The sequence below is a fragment of the Microcaecilia unicolor genome, chromosome 3, assembly GCF_901765095.1.
Source record: "Microcaecilia unicolor chromosome 3, aMicUni1.1, whole genome shotgun sequence".
Lineage (NCBI taxonomy): Eukaryota > Metazoa > Chordata > Amphibia > Gymnophiona > Siphonopidae > Microcaecilia > Microcaecilia unicolor.
This window is the reverse complement of record NC_044033.1, coordinates 182439776-182467770: the sequence shown is the minus strand read 5'-3', so window position 1 is coordinate 182467770 and position 27995 is coordinate 182439776. Positions and strand designations below refer to the sequence as shown.

At 45.2% G+C, this 27995-nt stretch overlaps 1 protein-coding gene across 1 annotated transcript in view; it reads right to left on the bottom strand.

Annotated features, from left to right (window-relative positions):
• Window positions 1-27995, bottom strand: part of GLS2 (glutaminase 2) — a 105767-nt gene that overhangs the window by 62300 nt on the left and 15472 nt on the right. Inside the window, exons 2-4 of the mRNA XM_030196701.1 lie at window positions 18108-18207; window positions 17847-17956; window positions 6724-6853 (exon numbers count right to left, since the gene is read on the bottom strand). Coding sequence (XP_030052561.1) covers window positions 6724-6853; window positions 17847-17956; window positions 18108-18207 — 340 coding nt within the window. The remainder of the gene's footprint in view (window positions 1-6723; window positions 6854-17846; window positions 17957-18107; window positions 18208-27995) is intronic.

Below are 27995 nucleotides of genomic sequence, written 5' to 3'. Positions count from 1 at the left end.
CAGGACCCCCAATATTGAGCAAGCTCCTTCATTGTGTACAGGAAGGGTAATTTATATTGTATTGAATACTTTCTGTATAACAGGGGCATAACCAGACCCCACCCTCACCCCCGTACATACAGAAAATACAGTTTTTTAACCTTCTCCTCTGCCCCTACATCCATCTCTCCTTCTCTTCCCTTTCATCCCCTCTGCTCCTACTCACGTGTTTTCATCTTTCTCCCTCTCCTCTGCCCAAGATTTCTGCTTCTCTCTGCCCCTCCCACCCACGGCCCAGCATCTGCCTGTCTCTCTCTGAACCTCCTCCCCCCCCAGCCCCCTTGTCTACCTCCGAGCAATTGCCAGTGGTGATTCCAATACGCAACTTATGCCAGCCCTGCCCTCGATCGTGTCCTGCCCTTGATGACGTCACTTCATATTTCTTCACTGGCGAGGACACGGTAGAGGGAGGCCTGCAGGGCTGGTGCAGGTAAAATACAGGAATCAGCGCTGGGTCTGAGGTAGACCGGGGGAGGGGGGTTGTTCAGAGACAGACGGGTAGATGCTGGGCTGCAAGCAGAGAAAAGGGAGAGAAGGGAATGAGGCACTGCCACTGAGGTATTTTGGAGGCCTCAGTGGTCACTAGACTAGGTGGGCCTAAGGCAGGAATGGGTGGCTGTGCCAACTTGGACCACCCATAGCTATGCCACTGCTGTAGAACATTAAAACATGGATACGCTCAGCAGCAGCAAGCTAAAATCTACTATGCTTCAGGTGACAAGAAGGGAAGGGCCAACTCTTGTCACTTGGTTTAGCAATCCTCCATCTTAAATGTTTCTTATTAAATTTCCCCTTTAAGGGATTGGAGGATTGCAGTTTGCTTCCTCTAGTGGCAAGAACTAAGAACTATAACTCAATGGACAGCCTGACTGGATTCCGTGGTTATCTGCCATATCATTTCTTTCAAATTTTGTTTTTAATGTTATTATAACATAATGCTGCTCACTTTTCGTATCAAGGCACTAAAATTTGGAACTCCTTACCTAAAACCATCAAATGCACTAATGATTATTTGTTATTCCAAAGTCTATTGAAAACTCACTTCTTCAGTCTAGGCTTTAAGAAAATAAGCACTTTTCTCAAATAAAATCATGGCATTAATTTTTACCTCATCCCACCTCACACCACTCCTTTCTATTCCAGCCAGTGCATTTTTTCTAGCGAAAAAGGTGCTGGTACTCAAATGCCAGGCCACCCTTCAGGGGTGGGGTGATCACTGAGGGACCCACCCCACAATAGCCGGGCCCCCTGCAACCAGTCACAGAATCTATGACAAGGCAGAATTGGTATGTAGAGCCCGAGCTCTTCCATTAAAACTTGGGGACCGTTGGTCAATTTTAGCAGACAATAGAAAAGGTGCTGGTACTCAGCACCCCCAGGTACTCCCTCAAAAAAAGCCCTGATCCCAGCTAATCCTAGCCCTTACCCTTTTCCTCCATATTTCAATTATCTGGCTTAAATCACTAAGGGCCCTGTTTACTAAGCCACGCTTTTTTCGCGTGCGCTGACAGAGACACCCTAAAAAGTTTGAACGCCTACAGCGTAGCTTAGTAAACAGGGCCCCAAATATTTAATTACATCTGCTCCTAACTCAAGTTTTACTGGTCTAACATTATATGAAGTGTTTTACTTTCTGTTGATATATTTTGAACATATTCATGAATTTCTAATTGTTATGTAAGCCACATTGAACCTGAGTTCTACTCAGGCTAATGCAGGATGGATAGATAGATAGATAGATAGATAGATAGATATTAAATAAATTTATGAAGGAGCAAGATGGCGGCATGTAGGGAGCTCTGTGAGGCCGCTCCTGGACTCGCGCTAACTCCTTTTTAGATTTGAAAAACTTCCTTGCCTACCTTATGCCTAAACGGAGAGGCAGACAGCGCTCTAGCCCTGCAGCACCTGTCTTGCCGAAAGCAGGGCCCATGGATCGCTTCACCACTCCAGGAGCCCTTGGACGCTGTGATTCTTCGCCGCAGGTGGGAACGGCGGGAGGTGAACCGCCCCCACAGCTTGAAGTCGACATCTCTTTCAGCTCAGAGATTAGGAAGCCGCTGCCGCTGATGCCTGCAACCGAGCAACGATTGTCTGAACGGGGTTTCCCATGGTCCAAAGAGGCCATGTTCTCCCTAAAGCGGGGGAGACTCAAGCAGCGGATCGCCGATCACTCCCATAAACTTGGGCATGACACAGCAATGCAGCGGGGCTGCTGTTGTAACCAGGGGCGTATCTGCGTGGGGCCTCAGGGGCCTGGGCCCCCGCAGATTTCGCCCTGGACCCCCCTACCGCTGCCAACCCTCCCCCTCCGTTGCTCGCCTACCTTCGCTGGCGGGGGACCCCAACCCCCGCCAGCCGAGGTCCGCGTCCTCCTGCCGCTGCCGGCTGCCTTTGGTCCTTTAATTCTTCCATTGAAGCTGGCGCCGACGAAAGTTTCTTTTGAGTCTGACGTCGCTGCACGTTGTACGTGCAGGACGTCAGACTCAGAAATTGTTTCTGAGTCTGACGTCCTGCACGTACAACGTGCAACGTGCAGCGACGTCAGATTCAAAAGAAACTTTTTCGTCGGCGCCAGCTTCAATGGAAGAATGAAAGGACCAAAGGCAGCCGGCAGCGGCAGGAGGACGCGGACCTCGGCTGGCGGGGGTTGGGGTCCCCCGCCAGCGAAGGTAGGCGAGCAACGGAGGGGGAGGGTTAGCAATGGCAGCGGCTGGGGGGAGGGGGATCGGCAATGGCGGCGGCGGCGGCGGCGGGGGGGGGGGGGCTATAATGTGCCCCCCCTCTCTGGCCCTGGCCCCCCCTACCGCCGCAGTTCAGATACGCCCCTGGTTGTAACATTGCTGGGGAAGGAGTTGGAGCCTCCTAGATTTTCTTTGATTGAACTATCATCATTAAGTCTTTTTTTTACCAGCTAAACCTACTGTCATAACATTACAAACTATATGGGAAGCCCTAATGGGACTAGAGACATCTTTTTCACAAAAGTTGGTTTCAGTTTTACAACAAGTTCAAATTCCTCATGAGAGGGTTGCTACGTTGGAAAAGAAAATTTCTGTGATTGAAGAAAAGATTGAAACTAATAGCAAAGATATAAAATCTTCTCAACAAATCCAAACAAATATTATTAAGGAGGATAAGCGGTTGCAGAGCAAAATGGAAACATTAAAGAATCATCAGAGATCAAAACATTAGGATTAATACATTTTCCAAAACAAGTATCTGTAGCACCTTTAATAACTTTAAAAAATACGTTTGCAATATTAAAAATACCAGAACAAGCATATTCCCCCAATTTCAAAAATGTATTACCTACAGCCTTATAAAAAGGAATTGACTGCTCAGCTTGTGGTTGAAGGCAGGGGCGTATCTGCGTGGGGCCACAGGGGCCTGGGCCCCCGCAGATTTCGCCCTGGCCCCCCTCCCCGCCGTCAACCCTCCCCCGCTGCTTACTTTTGCTGGCGGGGGGCCCCAACCCCCGCCAGCCGAGGTCCGACCCGCAATCTCCATATTTCTTCTTCCTCCGTGGCCATGTGCTTCAAGGAATTAACGCTGCAGTGCTGATTGGTTGAATCCAGTTCGGCGTCTGACGTCGCTGCGACGTCAGACGCCGAACTGGATTCAACCAATCAGCACTGCAGCGTTAATTCCTTGAAGCACATGGCCACGGAGGAAGAAGAAATATGGAGATTGCGGGTCGGACCTCGGCTGGCGGGGGTTGGGGCCCCCCGCCAGCAAAAGTAAGCAACGGGGGAGGGTTGACGGCGGGGAGGGGGTGGAGAGATGCAGCGGCGGCGGCGGGGGAGGGGGGGAGGGAGGCAAAAATGTGCCCCCCCTCTCTGGCTCTGGCCCCCCCTACCGCCGGATTCCAGATACGCCCCTGGTTGAAGGAACTGTTTTTGAGACATTAACCAGCTTATAATCGAAAGAGAAAAACGCCTATATTGCGACCCAAATCAGGAGATGGGCGTCTTTCTCCCGTGGGCGCCCAAATCGGTACAATCGAAAGCCGATTTTGGGCGTTTCCAACTGCAATCCGTCGCGGAAACGGGTAAAGTTGACGGGGGCGTGTTGGAGGTGTGGTGAAGGCGGAACTGGGGCGTGGTTATCGGCCGAGGAGAGATGGGCGTCTTTAGCTGATAATTGAAAAAAAAAGGCGTTTTTACCGCGATTTTGTGTCACTTTTTTTGGACCCTTTTTTTTTCACGAACAGGTCCCAAAAAAGTGCCCCAACTGCCCAGATGACCACTGGAGGGAATCGGGGATGACCTCCCCGGACTCCCCCAGTGGTCACTAACCCCCTCCCACCAAAAAAACCCCACTTTAAAAACTTTTTTTCCAGCCTCTATGCCAGCCTCAAATGCTGTACCCACATGAGAGCAGAATGTGTTCTATCCTGTGACAGCCTTTCCCTGGTTCTGATGTGGCTCTCGGATGAGTGTGACACCTTTTCTGTTATGTGGGTGTAGGGTATTGGGCTCCGTGATTCCACTAGCTTGTGGCAAATGCTCACATTGTTGGTAGTTGGTAGGCTCTACTCCCATGGTGCTTTTCCCCCTGCTTACTGGGTCAGAGTGTGCCCTGTTTTGTTTCCGGTAGTCCATGAGGTAGTGACAATTTTTGTAAGCCAGTTTTAGATCTCTTTCACGTGTTAGCCACGTTACAGAACTTAGTTCTTCCCTTGAATGTGGCTGAAAGAGGGCATAGTACAGCATTCTGCCAGCTCTGACATACTGCTAATCTCAGTACCAGGGAGACTCGTTGCCAGTGGGGCACAACCTCTGATCTGCAGTTAACTGTGAGTAAGCGTGCTTATTCCAATAAAGGACGTTTTTGGAGAGATTAGTCTTCAGGTGTCAACTGGTGTGCCAATGTTATATAGCAGCAACCAGTCCTAGAGGCCTGCGTGTATGCAGGTCCCTGGAGCACTTTTAGTGGGTACTGCAGTGCACTTCAGCCAGGTGGACCCAGGTCCATCTCCCCCCTACCTGTAACACTTGTGCTGGTAAATGGGACGTCTGCAAATCCCACTGTACCCACATGTAGGTGCCCCCTTCACCCCTAAGAGCTATGGTAGTGTTGTACATTTGTGGGTAGTGGGTTTTGGGGGAGGGGGTTGGGGGGCTCAGCACCCGTGGTAAGGGAGCTATGCATGTGGGAGCGTTGTCTGAAGTCCACCGCACTGACCTCTAGAGTGCCCAGTTGGTGTCCTGGCATGTCAGGGGGGCAAGTGTACTACGAATCGTGGCCCCTCCGACGACCAAATGGCTCGGATTAGGACGTTTTTGAGCTGGGCGTTTTTAGTTTGCATTATCGCTAAAAATAACAAACGCCCAGTTGAAAAACGTCCATTTTTTCAAAAATACGGTCTGTCCCGCCTCTTCACGTACCCGTTTTCGGACATAGACGCCCATGGAGATAGGCATTCATCTTCGATTATGCCTCTCCACATCTCACACAAATACTTGAGGATGATAATGCTGGGTTAAAGTTAGCAACGCTTATTGTGACTTTTGAATTGCAACCAGATAGAGACTGGATACTTAAACAATTCTTTCAACACAGGGAAGAAACTTTCCTGGGTTGTAAAATTAGAATTTTTCCAGATGTATCTAGAATAACCCAAAAGAGGCGCAAAAGTTTTCTTAGATTACGCTCGTCTGTTTTACAGCTAGGCGGTTTGTTTTGGCTGAATTTTCCATGTAAATGCATAGTGACGCTGTCTTCAGTGAAATATGTTTTCTTTGATCCTGTACATTTAAGTTCTTTTTAGAATCTAGGAAGGAAATAACACCACCCCCAAATCCAGAAGCGTTATTAACATCTACACCATAATCCGATTTGATGTTCTCCTGTGATTTCCCCCTCCATGCTTGCAATAGTGTAATTTTGTTTGAACTTTAATTTCCTAGAGTATTGTGCCTGCTCCTTTTCTAAAATGGTGGACTAACATAGGATTATATATAATTTGCTTTTTTCTTCTTCTTTCTTTTCCTCCTTTTATAGGGTATGATTTGTAAAGATGAAAGAATTGTGTTAATCCTCTTTATTTTCTGTAACAAGACTCATTCTTGGAATGTTATTAGTAAACTTAAAAAATAAATAAATAAAATAAATTTATGAATCAAGAACTCCAAGACAACAAATAAGCTTTGCACAGATGCTAAGCAGCCAAAAGAATCAATAAAAAGTGAATCATTGGCAAAGAAATAAGATTCCAACTTAACAGAGGCCAATACTAAATAGAAACTAGTATATTTTCATTGGCTGTCTTTGTTACAGCAAAGGAGACCAACAAAACTTATAAGAGAGCCAATCCTCCTTCATCAAATAAAAGAAGTGTTCTATTTCTAATATATACCACATTTTAGGATACCAATTAAGATACATATGGGGGGTTGAATATACTTCCATGTAGAGACCCTGGTTAACCCTGCAGCCATAAGTAGGCATTTTCAAGACTTTTCTTTTTTTATAACTCAAACTTGCAGCCCATCAATAATAGAGAGCACTGACCATGAAGGTTCTGACCTATAATTTTGTTAGTCTGATTTAACTCCAGACCTCAGATTCACACCAAATGTTGAAATCTGCCTTTAGATGTACAGCTTGGCTAGATTTCACTGAAAATAGCAAGAGTGAGGCCTAGCTTGCTGAAACCATTATTAGTGACTGGCATCTTACCCTGCCCCCAGTTTGTGCCTGGGCATTCTCATACAGCCGGTCAACATGGCCCGTGAACTCTTGGAAGTCAGGAATAACAAACTTCTTACGGAAAGCCTGGGTCAGGAGTACAATATTACTGCTCACACACCTAAGAAAAGAAAGAAGGGAAAACTAAGATACTAAAGAGCAAAGAAAAAACGTGAGAGGATGGCAGACCTTATTAAGAGAATAGTCCCAGGGCTGAGGTTTCCATGCCTAGGGATGACGTTAAGGGGTGAAACAGGCCAACTGTCCTGTGCCTCCATGCCACAGGGGGCCCCATGTCTGCCCAAAACTGGCAGGCTTTGGGGCACTGGCGTTCCTGGCCTGGATGGCACCAGGGGCGGAGCGCTGATGCGCCCCCCCCCCCCGCTAAATGACACCTTCCCCCCCCCTCCGGTGAAATGACTCCCCCCCCCCGGGTGCACGCCGCTGCTCCGAGTTCGCTAAACTTCGCTTCGCTGCAGCTCCCTCTGCCCCAGAACAGGAAGTAACCTGTTCCGGGGCAGAGAGAGCTGTAGAGAATGAATGATGAAGTTTAGCGAACTTGGAGCAGGCGCACGCCGCGGCACCCCCCCAGTGGCGTGCACCCGGGGCGGGCCGCCCCCCCCCCCCCCCTTGGTACGCCACTGCTTTGGGGTCCCCTTGCAAATTTCTGATCTGAGATCCAGCATATCCAGCATGGGTCGTGTCCTGTCCATTAACAGTGTTTGCAATCTCCTTCTGTGACTGAGGCCTCGATGCACAAAAACTCTGGTGCTGTACAAAACAGTGCCGGAAAAACACAGTCAGAATTACCAACCAATGCTCAACACTAACAGCATGTAAATTATATGCACGCTGTTAGTTTTGAACATTGGTCAGTAAAAGAGTCAGAGTATTCCTGGCACAGCTCTTGTGGACATGACCAGCAATGATCGGACCCCTCCTGGATCACCCCCACACACACACACACAACTCAAAAAACTCCATGGTGGTCTAGTGACCCCACCCCTCCACATACCTCTTGTGAAAGTTGAAAGCAGGAGGGCAGGAGCAACGCCTACTCCCTCCAGTTCTGGGCCCACCTTCAAAATAGTAGTATCCCTGGTGGTCTAGTGACCCTCACTCCTCTGCATACTCTGGCCCACCCTTCTCAAAATGGCAGCACCCAGCTCCTGCTTGGTGCATCCTGGGAAGGGCTAAGCACCATAGTTTCTCATATGATTGCTTAGCCCCTCCAAGTGCATCCCAGGATGCACCAGGCAGGAGCTGGGAACCACCATTGTGAGAAGGGCGGGCCAGAGGGGTGAGGGTCACTACACCACCAGAGATACTGTGCAAAACTTAATGGACAGCTCCAGACCTGCTGTTGTTTTGCACGTTAAAGGTAGGCATTCAGTACACGGAAAATGATCTTTGCATCTGTCAGAATGCTGCTACTGGGAATGGTAATAGGGGTGCAGAACCCCTTTGTGCATTAGACGTGAAATAACTTTTGTTTTAGACTGGCTACAACCAGCCTAAAGCAAACACTGCAAGCACAGTAAGCTTTGTGCATGGTGTCCTGAGTTTCAATCTCAAGGCACAATTACTCTTCTTTGTACCCCCCCTAAAACAGTCACTCTTCTTCCCTACATCCTCTTCTCCACCTTCTTCAAATGTGTCACTAGAACATATTCCCCCAAATTCTATAAGTGGTTCCCAAAGCTGGACGAGCAATTGGGCGCAGTTATAGAGTAGGGTCAGTTATGTGCATAATTAGCTAATTGGTGCTAAATAGGCACTTAATTGGTGATAAATGCCTATAATTGGTATTATGTTCTGCCCCCATTTGCATGGAGGTAGGGTGTTTATGTATATATATATTAGGCATTGTTTATTCCAGCTTATATTATCTGTAATTAGATGGCACTGTTCCCTTGAACTACAAATCCCCGTAATCCTGTAGTTCCCTTTAATAGACTCTTTCAGAGCACATGTCCAGCTTCCTGTATCTTATGAGGCTCTTTCTATTGGCTCGCTTTGTTTTCTCTGCATGCTGGGCAAGTTGCCCCTCCCCATCTCTCTCCATCGGGGCTGAAGAGTTAGACTGCAGCATTCTCCTCTGTGAACTGAAACTGCTATATTTTGCTATATGACTCCCTTGAAGCTACTGTGATGTTATCAAGGATTTCAACAGTGTAAAAGTTTAAACATTACTCTCAGCATGTTGTTGAATTTCTCCCAGCTTCTCTCTTGCATGGAGAGAGAGCTGGTGCAGAACAAACTTCCATTTGCAAGGCAAAAACTCTTCTACAGCACATCTGAACTGTTATTGTTCCTTGCTGATTACTGCACTAAAAATTTTGGTTCAAGAGTTTCGAGTCTTCTCGTAGTGATGTTCTATACTCCGGTTTAAGCAGCATACCAAGCTGTACTACAAGTGAATTTTAAAGATTGTTTTTCAACTCTGTCTTGACCGACCAGTGCACTCAGGGTCTGTATTGTTGATTAGAAGTAATCCTGTTTAAAAATGATTGTTTAACTTTGATTGTGTAAAAACAAGTTGGAATGCAGAAGATAAGACACAGCTCTAATTAGTTTGTTATGTGAAGGGAAAGATGGAGCTTAATTTCAGAAGTTCAGACTGGCCACTTGGACTTGGAAAATATGTGACCATGTTCCCACAGTATGGCTTGTTTACCTAAACAGAGAAGCATTCTGTAATTTTCCTTAGCTCTGAACATGAGTTCTAAGCCTAATAAAAAGGGGAGTTTCTTCCAGTGAAATTGGGAGCTCATCTGTGAGTAACGTGCATACTGCACAGAAGACTTGTTCCTGGTCTAAAAAGCTCCTGGCTTTCGCTGTAACGGGCCCCCCCAGCTGATGATAAGAGGCTGGATGATGTAAGGACCAATGATGATTGTATGTATAGTGTATTATTGCTTCTTTTCTTGGTCTAAGAACTCTTAGCATTGCTTAGATGTAGAGACCAGTGATGTAATGATTGTTTATATAGCTAATCATTGTGTTTATATAGCTACTCATTGTATATACCTTAATCATTGTAGAATTTAGCACCTCTAATGAAGGTTTCATTTATCTAATACGAATCCAAAAGAATCCACAGTAATTATTGAGTAGTCTGTGTCAGTGAGGCAGGCTATAAATCCATAGCAGTACACAAACACTCAGTGAAAGGGCAGAACACCTTAACAAGCAGTAATTAGCAATAAGTTGTAGTTATGCAAGTCATTTATGCATCTAACTGCCAGTACTTAAGGCAAAAGCATTTACACCAGCCTTTGAGCTGGCTTAAATGCTGGCACCTAAAGTTAAATCCAATAGATAGGACCAAAATTCAATATGCAAGGATAGAAAAATCAATACTAGAACAAAATCCCAGCAGTTAAATCATTATTTGCCACCATTTTCAGCACACTTCTCAAAACATATATTTTACAAATTTTTAGAAGGATCTTCAGATGTTACAGCACAAATGCTGCATCCCATATAACTTTTTATGCAGCACTGTGTAATTGTCATTGATCCAAATTGTAAACTTCTTTTATTCCATTATACTTTTTTATGTTAGAAAAGCAAAGCAAAGATCTTTCCTGACGTTGAAAGGGAGATCGCGTACTACATTTTGGACCTCTACCCTGAAGAAGAGACCGAAACCTGGCCATGCCGGCAGAGGCTCCAGTTTTTCTAAGCTAAGTAGCTTTGCACTGGTGCTATATAAGAATAGCCATACTGGGTCAGACCAATAGTCCATCTAGTCCGGTATCTGCTTCCAACAACAGTGGCCAGTCAAGGTCTATATCCTTTCAGAAGCATTAAAAAAATGCTAAATATAATTTTCGTTTGCGTCTTTCATTTGTGAAGGTTTTAAATTTATACCTCGGACTCCTCACCCATACAGCTCATGTTTCAGGGCAATCTATCCTTGGCATTTCTGGGCTGTACCAGAGGCAATGAGGGTGAAAATGACTTGCCCAGCTTCTCTGGTTCTCAGCCAGGAACTCCAGAGCTGCTAAGTTACCCAACTCCAGGAGGGAGACTTTTTGGCCTGCCCCATTTCTGAACTTAGGTCCCAACTCAGGGTGTTATTTGTAGTCCCGATTTTGCCCACTGAAGTCAGTGCTGCAGGTCCCATAATGCACCAAGGTAGGGTTATTAGAAATCCAGGTCTGGGAGTCTCCTTCCTGGAACTGGGTAACTTGGAAGCTCTCCACCTTTAACCATTAAATCATGTGCTTGCCTACTGCCCCTGCTCACTCTTAAACTATTACTGCTGACACACCCACAGCTAGCTTCTTGTGCAGTGGAGTAGCAGCCTAATGGTTAGAGCAGTGGACCGAGAACCAGGGAAGCCCATTCAAATTCCATTGCAGCTCCTTGTGATCTTGGGCAAGTCACTTAATCCTCAGGTACAAACTTAAAAGGCACAAATGCTGCAAAAAGTGCCACTTACACAAAGCGACCCAAGTCTTATTCTATAAGAATGCACACAATTGAAGGGGGAGGGGTATATGTGGGTGGAGTATGGGCGTGTCTCCCACGTCTACGCACAACTTCTAGAATACTATCTGTTATGTGCATTCTACTTCCCACACTCGGCCACAGCCATTTACACCCGCCAGAGACCCGGTTTATGTTAATATTGTATAATGGAACCTGGGTGCCCAGGTGTTAGAGAACCGGTGCTTCCCACATCTAAGCACCTCTTAATAGAATTGGCACCGTAAGCCCTCCCGAGACAGGAAAGCACCAGAATGTAACTTACCTTGAGCTATGACAAAGTATGAGCTAAATTCAAAACATACCTTCCCTCCGCACTTTGCCCTACTACTTCTGGAAAGGTATAATGAGGGGGAGGGGGGGGCAAGGAAAGTGAATGTGACTTGGGGGCGGTGAGAAAGAAAGTACATGAGGGCCCATTGTAGGGGACCCACAAATGTATGTTTGCCTAGGACCCAATACAGTATTAACATGGCCTAGCCTGTTCCCAGTCACAGCTGAGAGCAGACAGAATGATTCACTCAGGAACAGCTGCCTGAGCTTAGAGCCTGCACTAGAGCTACATATAGAGGAAATCGTTCCCCAAGCATTCCAGGTATGCAGAGAGAGAGAGAGAGTCATCTGTGTGTCATTGCCAGTCTGTATATGGAAACTGTATGCGTGTGTACAATCTGTGAGAACCTGTAGAAGCAAATCCATTACATGTACGAGTATGGCATTGTGCATATATGCCTGGATGTGGCACTGTATTAATCTGTGTATTACACTGGGACATCAAAGATTTGTCCCTCTGCTGTATTTTGTATATGGGAGAGAGAGAGAGAGAGAGAGATGCTGATGCATCTGGTTCCTGGCACAGTCACAGCAGCTTGTGAAAGGGTGAGGAAGGTGTGTGTGTGTGGGGAGGGGGAGTTAGATGTTACCAGGCTGTTTTCCATCTCTTTCATGGCACAGATACACACAGCTTAAAGATTCACCACCAAACCTTCTCCTCCTCTTCATCCTATAACCCACTCCCTCAACCAACCAACCCAGGCCTCCTTCTCCTCTTTTCCTGATATCACCGAAGAGGAAACCGCCCATCTTCTCTCCTCCTCGAAATGCACAACCTGTTCCTCAGACCCCATCCCCACCAACTTACTTAACATCATCTCTCCTACTATCACCCCCCTCCCATCTGTCATACCCTCATCCTCTCTCTCTCCACTGCAACTGTCCCAGACACCTTCAAGAATGCTGTAGTCACACCACTCCTCAAAAAAACATCACTTGACCCTACCTGTCCCTCCAACTACCGCCCCATTTCCCTCCTACCCTTCCTCTCCAAGATACTTTAATGCGCTGTTCACAGCCATTGCCTTGATTTTCTCTCCTCTCATGCCATCCTCGATCCGCTTCAACCCGGCTTTCACCCCCTACACGCGACAGAAACGGCACTATCTAAAGTCTGCATGCAATGATCTGTTCCTCGCCAAATCCAAAGGTCACTACTCCACCCTCATCGACCTATCCGCCGCTTTTGACACTGTCAATCACAACTTACTTCTTGACACACTGTCCTCTTTTGGGTTCCAGGGCTCTGTCCTCTCCTGGTTCTCCTCTTATCTCTCCCATCGTACCTTCAGAGTACACTCTCATGGTTCGTCCTCCACCCCTATCCCGCTCTCTGTTGGAGTTCCACAGGGATCTGTCCTTGGACCCTTCTTTTTTCAATCTACACCTCTTCCCTGGGCTCCCTGATCTCATCTCATGGTTTCCACAATCATCTTTATGCTGACGACACCCAGCTTTATCTCTCCACACCAGACATCACTGCGAAACCCAGGCCAAAGTATCGGCCTGCTTATCCGACATTGCTGCCTGGATGTCCAACCGCCACCTGAAACTGAACATGGCCAAGACCAAACTTATTGTCTTCCCACCAAAACCTCCTCTCCCTTTACTCTCTATCTCAGTTGATAACACCCTCATCGTCCCCGTCTCATCTGCCCGCAACCTCGGTGTCATCTTCGACTCCTCCCTCTCCTTCTCTGTGCATATCCAGCAGATTGCCAAGACCTGTCGCTTCTTCCTCTATAACATTAGCAAAATTCGCCCTTTCCTCTCTGAGCACACCACCCGAACTCTCATCCACTCTCTCATTACCTCTCGCCTTGACTACTGCAACCTACTCCTCACTGGCCTCCCACTTAGCCATCTATCCCCCCTTCAGTCCGTTCAGAACTCTGCTGCACATCTTATCTTCCGCCTCGACCGATATACTCATATCACCCCTCTCCTCAAGTCACTTCACTGGCTTCTGATCAGGTACCGCATACAGTTCAAGCTTCTCCTACTAACCTACAAATGCACTCGATCTGCAGCCCCTCACTACCTCTCTACCCTTATCTCCCCTTACGTCCCTACACGTAACCTCCGCTCTCAAGACAAATCCCTCCTTTCAGTACCCTTCTCCACCACCGCCAACTCCAGGCTCTGCCCTTTCTGCCTCGCCTCACCCCATGCTTGGAACAAACTTCCTGAGCCCATAAGCCAGGCCCCCTCCCTGCCCATCTTCAAATCCTTGCTCAAAGCCCACCTCTTCAATGTCACCTTCGGCACCTAACCACTACACCTCTACTCAGGAAATCTAGACTGCTCCAACTTGACATTTCGTCCTTTAGATTGTAAGCTCCTTTGAGCAGGGACCGTCCTTCTTTGTTAATTTGTACAGCGCTGCACAACCCTAGTAGCGCTCTAGAAATGTTAAGTAGTAGTAGATGTCCTGAGGATGGGCAGCAGGTGGGGTGCCCTTCTACTGCTCTCACACTCTACCCCCCCCCCCCCCCATCTCCCTGCACACGTGGCTGGGAGCTCCATCACTCTATGTACAAAGATGGCACATCCGGCCCGAGAGCCTCCAGTTGTGCTCTCAGTATGCATCAACACTGCTATCTGTACTTTATAACGCTAGAGTTGTGTCCCATGCGGCAGTAGACCCGGATTTCCCACACTGTCCAATTTCCACCCCTTCTGGTCCTGCTACCTGTAGCCCTGTAACTGTGCTCAGGACAGCAGGCACCATCTGGCTCTGTCAGCTGAAGTGTAGTTTGTTTAATATTCTGGCTAGACTGCTTTTCCAGCAGTACATCAAAGCAGTTCAGAGCAGATATAAAGAATCAGGTTACATCATGGAAATCAGGTTAGCGTTACAAGCATGGAGACCAGGAGAAAGGGAGGGAAATAGCAGTTGTAAGTTGCAGTCATGAAAAAAAAAAAACAGTAAGGAGGCACAGAAGAGGAAAGTAAAGTAATGGAGTAGTACACTGCTCCCTGCTACTGCTCAGAGTCTGTACATAGCAAGTCAAAAAGACTGCTAAATTTCTTGGTCAGACCCCCTATGTAGAACGAACACCTGCTAAAAGTGCCAGTTTTTGGTCTATAAAATACTGAGTAGACGTGAATTGCTTGTTTCCTCTTTCCAAAAATACTAGGATTAGGGGGCATGTAATGAAGCTACTAAGTAGTAAACATAAAGCAAACTGGAGAAAATATTTCTTCACTCAACGTGTAATTGAAAGTAGCATAAAATCTGTTTTACTGTTCTGGGATCTTGCCAGGTAACATAGTAAATGACGGCAGATAAAGACCTGTACGGTCCACCCAGTCTGCCCAACAAGATAAACTCATTTTACATGATATGTGATGCTTTATATGTATACCCAAGTTTCAGTTGTCCTTGCCTTTCTCAGGGCACAGACCGTAGAAGTCTGCCCAATACTGTTCTTGTACTAAGCTATGACGCTAACATCGAAGCCCCTTAAATTTACACTCCAGACCATCCCTTATCTCTTCAGTCATGATCAGGGCGTAGCCCATAGAAGTCTGCCCAGCTCCCATTTTGTTTCCAATTACCAGCGTCGCCACCCAATCTCCACTAAGATTCCACAGAACCATTCCTTCTAAACAGGATTCCTTTGTGTTTATCCCACGCATGTTTGAATTCCATTACTGTTTTCATCTCCACCACCTCCCGCGGGAGGACATTCCACATATCCACCACCCTCTCTGTGAAAAAAATACTTCCTGACATTAGTCCTGAGTCTGCCCCCCTTCAACTTCAATTCATGTCCTCTAGTTCTACCACCTTCCCGTCTCCGGAAAAGGTTCGTTTGCGGATTAATACCTTTCAAATATTTGAACGTCTGTATCATGTCACCCCTGTTTCTCCTTTCCTCCAAGGTATACATGTTCAGGTCAGCAAGTCTCTCCTTGTACGGTTTGCAACGCAAATCCCATACCATTTTCGTAGCTTTTCTTTGCACGCTTGTTGGAAACAGGATATTGGGCTTGATGGACCTTTGGTCTGTCCCAGTATGGCAATGCTTATATTCTTATGTACTGGCAGCTCAGGATCGTATTTCCAATGGTGCTTAGGCTGTCTTTTGAGAAAACAAATACTTAAGAGATCGAACAGAAGAAGAGGGCATTGCTGGGCCCTAATGACCATTGCCTCCAAGCTGGTTTGAGTTTACCGACTGTGTATGTCCATCAGCAGTAATTATTTAGATTTATCGTCTAATGCACCTTCAGAAGGGGGAAAAAAGTATTGTAATGCTGCTCTTTACAAACAGAGAGAGATAAACCTACCAGCCCAAGCTCACACAAAATGTTAACTGCAGAATTAGGGGTTAGAATTGAAGCACAGGTAAAGGGACACAAACATCACACATTCAGTGACAACGCTATGGATTAGGACTCATCCCAGCATAACAGCTGGTTCTGTGGGTGCCGGGGGGAGGGGCCACCCCCAATATCTTGCAAGATTCTTCATTGTGTCCAGGGAAGAGACAATAATTTTTAAATGTTTTCACTTAAGTATGCTAGGTTTTCTCTTGCCTCATTGTTTTCTGCTCTGAGCCCTGGATCAAAGAATACACTAAAATCCACACACAGCTCATAACTGAGAGCAGAAGTTGGGGAGAAAAAAAAAAACAGGCCAATTTTCAAAATTAGTAAATACAACTCCTCAAAGTGCTGATTTCAAGGGCACACCATTTATTTTATTCTTACACACTTAAATGTTTCGAATAGCATTTACACTGATGTGTGTGCACAGACGCAGATAGAATGCCAAACATCTGCCTAAGGATCAATAGAACCAGGGAATCATAATAGGATCTGTCAGATCAGCGTACCCACCCTTATTTGGCTAAATCATTCAATGAGTCAGCAAGACAACAAACAACAGAATCACATTTAAAATGTGACCACTGTCAATGGTGTGAAACTTCAATAATAGGACTGATATGGACTGATCCTCAAACACACCGTAAGATTACCTCTGCGAATGATTCGGACTGTTCCACCAAAATAGTGGTATATATTATACAATGTCCTTGCGAAAAGATCTACGTGGGACGTAGTATGAGACCAGTAAAGTTAGGCTTAACGAACATAAACCGCAGATCCTCAATAAAAAATTAGAGGCTCCACTGGTACAACATTGGATAGATTGTCATTATTCCATAGTAGACCTACAGTGGCGAATTATTGATCATATAAAAGAAGGGTGGGAGGGTGGTGATATTGAAAAAGTGTTAAATTTTAAAGAACAATTCTGGATTTTTACACTTAATACAACAGAACCAGACGGACTTAATCGAGAAATTGAATGGCAAACATTGATCTGATGATATCATGATCTTCATTTGTTAAAATTATTCAGTCCCAGTCAGCTGTTCAGTTCCTGTATTGTGATTGGTGCTCATTGTTTAAAGTGATTCGATTGGTTATAAAACCTGAGTGAAAAGTACTGACGGCCATCTTAGACGCCGTCCGTCAGATATACTTGCGGTTAGTTAAGATCAAGTCATGTACCGGGACATAGTAGTATCGCCATGTATTAAGAATTGTTATTTTTTTATATAGGAGACTACCTTGAAACAGCGTGGAAATGCGAAACACGGATCTATGTCGGTGACATCTTGTCTCCAATACTTGAGAGCTTTACAAAAGCTATGTACAATTTCTAAATCTTTATATAGATATAGAAGAAAGAATCTGAAGTAATTATGTACATAATGGCTTCGGCCTGATGTTATATTGCTATAAAATGGCTTTAGCCTAACAAAAAGAAAATAAAGAAAATAATTTGAAAAGAGGTACTTATGAACAAACTCATTATAAATATAATAAGGATTGATGAGGATTGCGATACCACCCTTGAAAAGTATGCTTGGCTCATTGAATGATTTAGCCAAATAAGGGCGGGTACGCTGATCTGACAGATCATATTATGATTCCCTGGTTCTATTGATCCTTAGGGTTTAATTGATTGATATATAGAAGCTGAGCGTATCTTGAATCATACTATTGAGAGCTCCCTTCAACTCTTTAAACATCTGCCTAAGCCATATTCTGCAAATACTCGCTTAAATTACAAAAGGGAAAGGGGGCTGTACACAGGGATGGAGCTCAAAGACTTTTGTTAGGGCTCTAATTTTCACTAACGCAGCACGATGAGAAGCAAGAGCTGGCCACGCGTCACATGAGCACTATTCAGAGCTGTGGTGCTGCTTATGAGAATTTCTTCTGTTGTCCCCTCCTATCCCTCCTTTCACCGTTCCCTCACTTACTTTCGGAACAGATGGCGATCCAGTTGAACCCCGATAGAGGACTCCTGCAAGAGGTCCATACAGTCTCGAAGACGGGGGTCGGTGACTAGCAGCCCTGTGGCTTTCACCGCCTGCAATACAAGGCCCAGTGTAAGACAGTGGTAGGTGACAACGCAAAATGCTGGGTCTTGGCCAGTCTGAACATAGTATTCTATTCCTCCCTCCCCCATCACTTCAGGCCCTTCTCATGAGGCCCATGAGAGAGTTTAAAAACCATCTTACACTGGTGAATTTGTGCAGAGAGATGTTCTCCTGGCCTTCTGCGATGGTGTAGAAAAGCAGATCACTGAGGTGAAGCAGCATACTCGTCCCACCAGGGTCCCTGAGGGTCAGGAAAGAGAAAGAGAAAAACCACAATTACTGCATAGAGGAACCACTCTTCAGCCTCACAGATAATCAAAATCATCCTGTTTTTAACCATTCTCCTCCCTCCCCCACAAGTCTTTTCTAGACAATTTGGAGAGGCCTTTTTTTGGCTGTACACAGGCAGTGGAGTGGGCCACCAAGGACCAACTGCATTTTACAACAGCAATGTGTTCCAGGCAGTGCATTTTTTCTAGCAAAAAAGGTGCCGGTACTCAAATGCTAGGCCACCCTTCTGGGATGGGGTAATCACTGAGGGACCCACCCCCCACAATAGCCAGGCCCCCTGCAACCAGTCACAGAATCTATGACAAGGCAGAATTGGTGTGTAGAGCCTTTCATTAAAACTTGGAGTCCATGGGTCAATTGTAGCAGACAATGGAAAAGGTGCAGGTACTCAGTACCCCCTCAAAAAAAGCCCTGGTTCCAGGCCCCCAGCACTCAACAGATAGACAGCTTGGAGCTAGTTTCTGTTGTGGCCTTTCTGTGAAGGTGCTGTTCCTGCACCAGTCAGGAAATCACATGCTGTCACATGGACCATTGGTCTGACCCAGTATGGCTACTCTTATGTTTTAGTGGGGAGATATGGGGAACATTCCCATCCCTATATAGTCCAGGGAAAAGGAGAGAAAATTCATTTAGGGGCAGATGCTCAAAACTCTGACACTATTCAGTACAGTATTTGATTACTGTTATACTTATTCACACATATATGGTAACTTCAGACCATCAGAGGCGGTACTCCGTTAATTGGCGGTACACTATTAGTAGTTCACATATGGTAAATATTTCCCACCTTTTCTCGACATCGGTCTTTGGTATAAAATGCCTATGTATATTATACTATATTTTATGTACTTAATTTTCTTTGTTTCTTCTACCGTTTTTCCTATTAAGGCAAAATTATCATCTTTACTTAGCTTTTGAATGATCTTGATGTCTGTCAGACTAAATATCGGGGCTGCATACCGGCCATGGGCGTAGCTAGGTGGGGCCATGGAGGCATGGGCCCCCGCAAATTTAGCCCTGGCCCCCCTGCTTTCACCCTCCCCCCCCCCCCCCCCCCCCCCCCCCCACCGCTGATCCTCCCCCCCGCCATTTTCTCTGCTGTGACATCCAGGTATCCTGCAACTTCTAACCATAGCAGGCAGGAGGAGAAAAGAACTGTTTTACCATCTGTTAACATCTTCACTGTACAGCCACAGTGTCTATCACCTAGATAGCAAGGAGCCCGTATTTACCAACTAATTGAGTCTTGATTACAATTAACAGCTGCTGAATTATACCTTCAAGTGAAGTGTGCAAGCTAAGCCCTCACCTATCTGGTGAGTGGGTTTATGTAACAAGGAGAAATAAGGAGTATATGTCTGTATTTTTGTATTACTGGAGGAGTATATTTATTATATATAGTTGGCCATCTGTTTTGCAATGTGGAAACTGTATCATCAATTGAAGGACAGTAAAGTTCTGGTTTCAGCAAGAGAACTGGTGTGGTTTCCATCATGTGTGAAGTGTGAAATCTGATGCAAAGCTTGCCCTGCCCCTAAGTAATTCTAGTCCTGGCTCTGGTCCCAATCAATAAATAATAGTGTGTACCCCTCTTGTCTTACTATCCCCGGCACTGTCCAGGCAGCTGCCTAGACCACCTTAACCGAGGCTTTACACTAAAATCTGCAAGTCTACACAATGAGGTGTCTCTTACAACCAGTGCATTTATTCTAGCGAAAAAGGTGCCAGTACTCAAATGCCAGGCCACCCTTCAGGGGTGGGGTAATCACTGAGAGACCCACCCCACAATAGCCAGGCCCCCTGCAACCAGTCACAGAATCTATGACAAGGCAGAATTTGCATGTAGAGCCTGAGCTCTTTCATTAAACTTGGGGTCCATGGGTCAATTTTAGCAGACAATGGAAAAGGTGCCGGTACTCAGTACCCCCAAGTACCCCCTCAAAAAAAGCCCTGCTTACAACCATCATACAGCCCCATGCCTCCCAGCTCATTCTGCATGTATAGTTTGTTCACTATTCTCTACAGGAGTGGCAGTGGAGGGGCCCCATATATCCCTAAGTATGTGTTGGGGGAGGGGGTGTCTCAGTGGGCCACAGATGTAAATATTATATCCCCTCAGAGCCTGTCCTGTTAAAAGCACAGGGGTTTTCAGCTCAGCAACATAGGAATAGCTGCCAGCTCACAAGCTCCTATGCCTTTAAGAGGCCAGACTGGGTGGGGACCTGTTGCTGCTGGAATTTGTTTATATCAACTGAGGTGGGGCTTCCAGGACAGCAGCTGGAGTCTGGAGCAGCACAAGTTACAGGAGGGGAGAAAGGAAAAAAAGAGAGAGAGAGAGAGACTGAGGGGAGATGAGGGACCACTCCTACCCAGGCTGATTTTTGGTCACAGTCTGCCTCTGCTCCCACTGCTGGCTGGAAGGGTTCTGCTTTCATGATTTCAAATTCTTTTCACTTTATTTTAATTGGAGTTTGGCACTGCAGCTGGAACTCAGCAGTTCATACACACCAATAAAAGAAATGTCATCCATCAGATATACTGTAACAGATACAATTTTAAGCAGACAACAGCAGTCATCACGAGAACCTACAAAGCATTTCCTTTTAAATAAAAGGATTATACTTTTTCTTTTTATGTGACAGTGATCATCATAGTGTAGAATAAACAAAACCAGTATTGATGGTTGCTGTAGCATGGGTTTCTGGGCATTGTTTTATTACGGGGTGTTGATGGTTATAGCTAAGAGTCCATGCGAATTGTTGTGGATTGCCTTTTGAAATTGTAAATTGTTAGTTTCTTTACTCAATTATCTTGAGGCCTGTTTTTTTTTTTACATTTGTACCCCTTGCTTTCCCACTCATGGCAGGCTCAATGCGGCTTACATATTGTATACAGGTACTTATTTGTACTTGGGGCAATGGAGGGTTAAGTGACTTGCCCAGAGTCACAAGGAGCTGCCTGTGCCTGAAGTGGGAATTGAACTCAATTCCTCAGTTCCCCAGGACCAAAGTCCACCACCCTAACCACTAGGCCACTCCTCCACTTACCTTGCTTGGTATGGTCTAATAAAGATTATTTAAAAAAATAAATAAATAAACGGATTACAAGGCATTCAGTTTAAGGACTAGCATGGGCATATAGTATAAAGGTATGTAATTTCATGCAGTTGGAGGCAGTCTGTCACCAGGCCTAGCTTTGGGATCCCTCAAGGACCTTTTTTGTACTTGTTAGGCCCTTAAGATCCATCCCAAGGAGTTTGTTTCCCCATAAACAAAAGAAACAAAAAAAATAGTCTAATACCCATCTCCCACCCACGGGAACTCCTCACAGCCTGACCAAGGGTATCTGATGCCCTAGGCAAACCTTCCCTTGTGTGTGTGTGCCCCCCCCCCCCCACTCCCAGGATGACTTAAGGACCCACTCCTTCCTCCCTACCCCCCTACCCAGGTAACCAGACCACCCCAGCGCTATTAAGAGAGCACCGAGACAGGTCAAGGCAGAGTCAGATTTTATCCAGCGCTGGTTCCCAGATAACTATTAGGACATAAAGCTGTCTTACATTAACTGGATAGTTATCTGGGTCCTGGTTGCTGATATTGTCAATGACAGCAGGTACTTCAATACCCCAATTTTCAGAGCCAATATTCAAACAGCAGCTGGTGCTTAAAATCTGCATATAGCTTTAAATGCCACAGCCAGCATTTAAGAGAGACTCTGACCACAAAGTTTACATTTTGACCCAACATTTCTACAGCTTGAAGACTCGTATTAACTCTGAAATATAGCTCAAGGGGCATAAGAACATAAGAATAGCCATACTGGATCAGACCAATGGTCCATCTAGACCAGTATTCTGCTTCCAACAGTGGCCAATCCAAGTCACAAGTACCTGGCAGAAACCCAAATAGTAACACCATTCCATGCTACCAATCCCAGGGCAAGCAGTGGCTTCCCCTTGTCCATCTCAATTGAGATGGACTATGGACATTTCCCCCAGGAACGTGTCAAAACCTTTTTTTTAAACCTAGATATGCTAACTGCTGTTACCTCTTCCTCTGGCAATGAGTTCCAGAGCTCAACTAGTGAACTATTCACTAAGTGAAAAAATATTTCCTCCTATTTGTTTTAAAAATATTTCCATGTAACTTCCTTGAGTGTCCCCTAGTCTTTGTACTTCTGGAATGAGTAAAAAAATTGATTTACTTCTACTCATTCTTCACCACTCAGGATTTTATAGACCTCAGTCATACCCCCCTCAGCTGTCTCTTTTCCAAGCTGAAGAGCCTTTCCTCATATGTGAGGGGTTCCATCCCTTTTTCATTTAGGTCACTTTTCTTTGAACCTTTTCTAATTCCGCTATATCTTTTTTGAGATATGGCAACCAAGGTGAGGTTGCACCATGGAGCAATACAGAGGTATTATTCTTGGACTTATTTTGCATCCCTTTTCTAATAATTCCTAGCATCCTGTTTGCTTTTTTGGCAGATGTCACCTAGATCTTTTTCTTGAGTGTCGACTCCTAAGGTGGACCCTATCATCAAGTAACTATGATGTGGATTATTCTTCTCAATGTGCATCACTTTGCATTTGTCCACATTACATTTCATCTGCCATTTGGATGCCCAGTCTTCCAGTTTCCTAAGGTCTTCCTGCAATTTTTCACAATCTGCATGCTTTTTGACAACTTCGAATAGTTTTGTGTCATCCGCACATTTAATCTTTTCACTCGTCGTTCCGTTTTCCAGATCATTTATAAACATGTTAAGTAGCACCGGTCCCAGTACAGACCCCTGCGGCACTCCACTATTCACCCTCCTCCATTGTGAAAAATGACCATTTAACCCTACTCTACCCTAATTAAGTTACTCACACAAATCCAGAATACACTCCTACCCTAGCTCAGGGGCATAGCCAGACACCCAATTTTGGGTGGACCTAGGCCCATGATGGGTGGGCAAAAGAACATTGAGCCTGCAAATGGGTCTAAAAACGTGGGATATAAATGTACAAAATTAACTAAGTAAATAAATAAATAAAAACTCTACCCTGTCCCACAAGTGATTTGGTCTCTCCCTCTCTTGCCTGCATGCCATATGGTCTCTCAAACATCCCCCCTCCCCCGCATACCTTTTAAGTAGCAGATTTTCACTGGCAGCGAGCAGCAACTAATACACACTGCTCATGCTGGCCCCACAGCCTTCCCTCTGATGCAACTTCCTATTTCTGCATAGGCAGGAATACATCAGAGGGAAGGCTGTGGGGCTGATGCGAACAGTACGTATCTGTCGCTGCAGGCAAAGATCTGTTATTTACAAGGCATGCAAGAGGGACAGGTGTTGTGTGTTCTCAGCTGGTGGGGCTTGGGGATCCCTGCCAGCCACATTCATGCGTGTGCTGCTACTGGGTGGGCCTGAGCCCAAAGTGGGTCCCACCCTTGGCTACGCCACTGCCCTAGCTGAGATAATATTTAACCATCTCTCTGACCTCATGTGCAACTTTCTTTAAATCAATCACCTTACTCTCTAACTCTTCCTACTCTCTTACCTATCTACACGTTCCATCTTTGCTTATACCCTTCACTATCAATTAAAATGTTCTATTACATATTGTGTTGACATTGTAAGTAGTATACCATGCCATATTTTGTATTTTTACTGCTGTAATTGCCTATTGCTCATGTTTGATCTATTCTTACTGTACACTGCCTTGAGTGAATTCCTTCAAAAAGGCGGTAAATAAATCTTAATAAATAAAAATACATATATAGAATCTGGGGGATAGGGTTCAAACTGCCTAAACGCAATGCTTTGCTCAGCATTATCTAAAAACTGCATCTGTAACGGAATGTGACCTTAAGGTATATATGATGTAAGTCACGGAGGACAGAGACTAATTCATAAGTATCTCCCATTTGGTGAAACTAAAAATTGTGATTGCTGATTTACTGCTGAATAATTGATTAATAAATAATTTCTTACATTTACCTTTCATCACCAGTCAGTGCTGGATGTCCAGGGGCAGAGCCAGGAGTTAGCAGGTTAGTGTTAAGTGTGCTAACTGGATAACTATCCAGATAAATCCAGTTAGTATATGTTGCTACCAGGATGAATATCGCCAGTAACCGGATAAATGCCAGTGCCCTGATTATACCAGGATACTCAGTGCTGGTATCCAGGAATGACCTGGTGCTGAATAACCTGGCATAAAACTGCCCAGGGCGGCTGGCATTTAGAAACACACTGACCAGCACTAGACTCCTATGGAGTGCTGCAGACCTACAGGTACAGCAGTGGCTTTCTGAAATTGCTACTTATATGTATAAAATGACTTCCTAAGTTCATCCCTCATTTTCAACCAGAATTAGGAGCAGAAGCTCTCAGATGAAAATTCACCTGAATTTATGACCCTAAAAGTTAGGCCTGCCATTCACTTGCCTAGAATTAAGAACTTGAGGCCCCTTTACTAAAGATTAGCGGGCGCTAACAGACATTAGCACGTTAAATTCTGCCTGTCCTATTTTTCTAAACAAAAGAAGGGAAGAACAAGCCTTCGCACACAAGAACAGAAGTACAAACAGCAAAGGTGACACAAAAGTCCTGCAAACAAATGGGTGTAGTGCAGTAATTTATTCTAATATTAATAACAGGTATCGTCGACTCAACAAGAGCCGTGTTTCGGCCACAGACGGCCTGCCTCAGGAGTCAATACCGATGGTTGCATTAGATATATGTATTCAAATAAAGTCATAAAGGAATGCACTGGTAGATAACACAATTAAGTGTGCCTAACTGAGCACAAGTGTATGGTTAACCGATTAGTGGTGTTAGCATCACATGGCACCGAGGACCCCTTTTACAAAGCAGCGGTAAGCCCAACGTGTGCTTACCACTTGAGCGGAGTAGCCTAGTGGTTAGTACAGTGGACTTTGATCCTGGGGAACTGGGTTTGATTCCCACTGCAGCTCCTTGTGACTCTGGGCAAGTCACTTAACCCTCCATTGCCCCTGGTACAAAATAAGTACCTGAATATATGTAAACCGCTTTGAATGTAGTTGCAAAAACCTGAGAAAGGTGGTATATCAAGTCCCATTTCCCTTTCCGTAAAAAGGAACTACTGCTGGGCTACCACAGCAGTTCCCACCCCCAGTCCGCCATCATATCTGGCACTACAAAAATTATTTATTTATTTTTGTAGTGCCGGTGTGTACGCCGCCGGGTTAGCGTGGGAGCCCTTGGCTGCGGAGCAAGTGCTTTACTTGCCATACGGCCATTTCCTGCAGAAAAGAAAGACCTACCTTTTACCTGGAATCGGTAAAAGGGGGCCTCGGCGCACATCAAAAACACGCACCAATGCCAGCGCAGGCCCCCTTTTGCCTCAGCTTGGTAATAGGGGCCTTTAGGCACTTAAATTAGGGGCCCTCTTACTGAAGCTTAGTGCACGCTAACGGACATTACCGTGCATTAATGCTGAAAATCTGTGCTAAGCACTTTTTTTTTTTTTTTTAATCCACCCCTGTTTTCCACTAGGAGTATAAATTTAGGAACTTAGCCCCAGTAAATTTTCAAGGAGGTGTATGTAAGAGCCTAACTCATAGTTAGATGCCTCAGTCTTTTAAACATCGCTCTCACAGAATCAACCTTCATTACATACTGTGATATTTCTGAAACACACACACACACATATATATTCTTGAAGGGGCTGCGGTCCTGTCAGCTGTTACAGAAGAGGAAACGGAAGTACTCAGCTGGCAGTATCAGAGTAACAGGAGGTGGGAAAGAGGAGCTTGCAGGGGATGCGGAGCAGAGGGAGAGTGGTGGTCAATACAGAGAACATAAAGTCTGGGAGGGGAGGGGGTGCATCCAGAAAAGTTTGCCCAGGACCATTTACATGACTAAAGTGGCAATGCACTCATCAGCCAGCTCTCTACAGTTATCTTAGATTCATTTTCAGCCAAAACCTAGCCAGCTGGGCTGTGGGTGAAAATTCTAAAGATAGCCAGCTGTCTTTTCTGTTCTTGATTCCATTAATCAGTTTCTGTTAGTTTTGAATTTGTTTGTTGTTTCAGCAGGTGCTGGTGAAGGTTGGAGAAAAAAAAATGAGCACAATTCTGTAAGAGTATTTGACTTAGCAACTTTTTCAGCAAGTGCCATGCTGTGGCATTGCCAAATTTCTTTTGGTAGTTGTTTAAACAGTTTACCAGTCACATAATAACCCTGCCTTTTATTGCAATTGTAACTCCCAAGAGCAAACATTGTCATTGTCTTGTTTGTCTCTGTAACATGAAGAGGCCTTAATACATAAAATTATGTTCAGTTTTCTACTACTGATGTGCAGTACCTTACCCGGTATTGGAAAAGCTGCATTGGCTTCCCATTGAGTAGCGTATTAAGTTTAAAATGTTATTGCTTGCTTTTAAAGTTTTATGTTTCAACAATTATTATTAACGACAATGCGTAATAACCACAGCCAACATAAAACCGATTATACAAAATGTGTAAAGTTACATGAGAAAACAAAAGCAAACTTTGCCTTCATTCAGTAATTTTATAAAATACCTCCCTTATTTCACCTACTAATACAGAGTCCCCTCCCCACTCCCCCCTCAACTAGCAACAGAAATCCTCTTTCAACAAACAAAGTACAATGTGGTCAGACAGAGGAAAGAAGAGAAAGGCAATAAAGGTACAATGGTTTCATGAAACCCAGAAACCCCAACCCACCATCTCCCCTTCACCAACCTCCCTCACGACTCAGGAAGCTGGAGCGAGCCTGAACTCTTATAGCTCCCTCCATTATTCAGGATAAACAGAATCTCCCATCTATCTGTAACCTCCCCTCATAATTCCAAACATCCCCCAACCAATCCAACCAAACAGTAGTAACTTGTAAGGAACAGATCCGAACCCAGTTCTAAGGTTGCAACTGTCTGGAAGGTCCAAGAACATTTACAATTGAACTTTGTGCTCTTGGAGAAAGGGAATAAGGTATGGATCCCAATCCGTCACAAAACAGAAGGAATATACTCTACTGTAGCGAGGGCACCAAAAGTAGAGAAGTAGAGCAACAAAACTTCCTCACAGTTGATGTTCAAACTAACGTTTATTCAGTAATCTTCTAAAAGCATGGAACTTTGGTTTGAACATCAACTGTGAGGAAGTTTCATTGCTCTGCTTCTCTACTTACGAATCCCAATCAAACTTCTCTACTTATGGATCCCAATCCAACAGAAAACTTCATTTCTGTTAGAAATACCCCTCAGTCCTGCAGACTCCAAGACACATATGTCATGCAGCCTGCAGCCCACTCCTCTACTCCCAATGTGAAGGTGACTCAGTTTGCAGCCAGTGTCGAAGGACGCATTTTAATGCTATCACCCAAGACTTTTGGAGTAGGAGCCTGGTGCCCCTTCGCTGTACAGCTAATGCTCTATCCCATCCAAGGACCAGTCCCCATGGGTGAAAAGCAATCACCTGACCAGTTATACAAGACAAATGGTGGCCCGACAGGAATGAATTAAAGGACAACGCCATAACATATGACCCACATCCCCCCTGGGATACCCGCATTTTATACAACGAGAAAGATCAGGACTCCCTATTTTAAATAATCGGTAAGAGGAGAAGTACGCTCAGTGAAGAACTTGCATGGATTTCCTGCTGAGATAATGTGGACAACATCAGGCTCCATTTCCCAAAGCCTATACAGTCTGCTTTGCTATTTCAGCTGTCAGTTTAACAT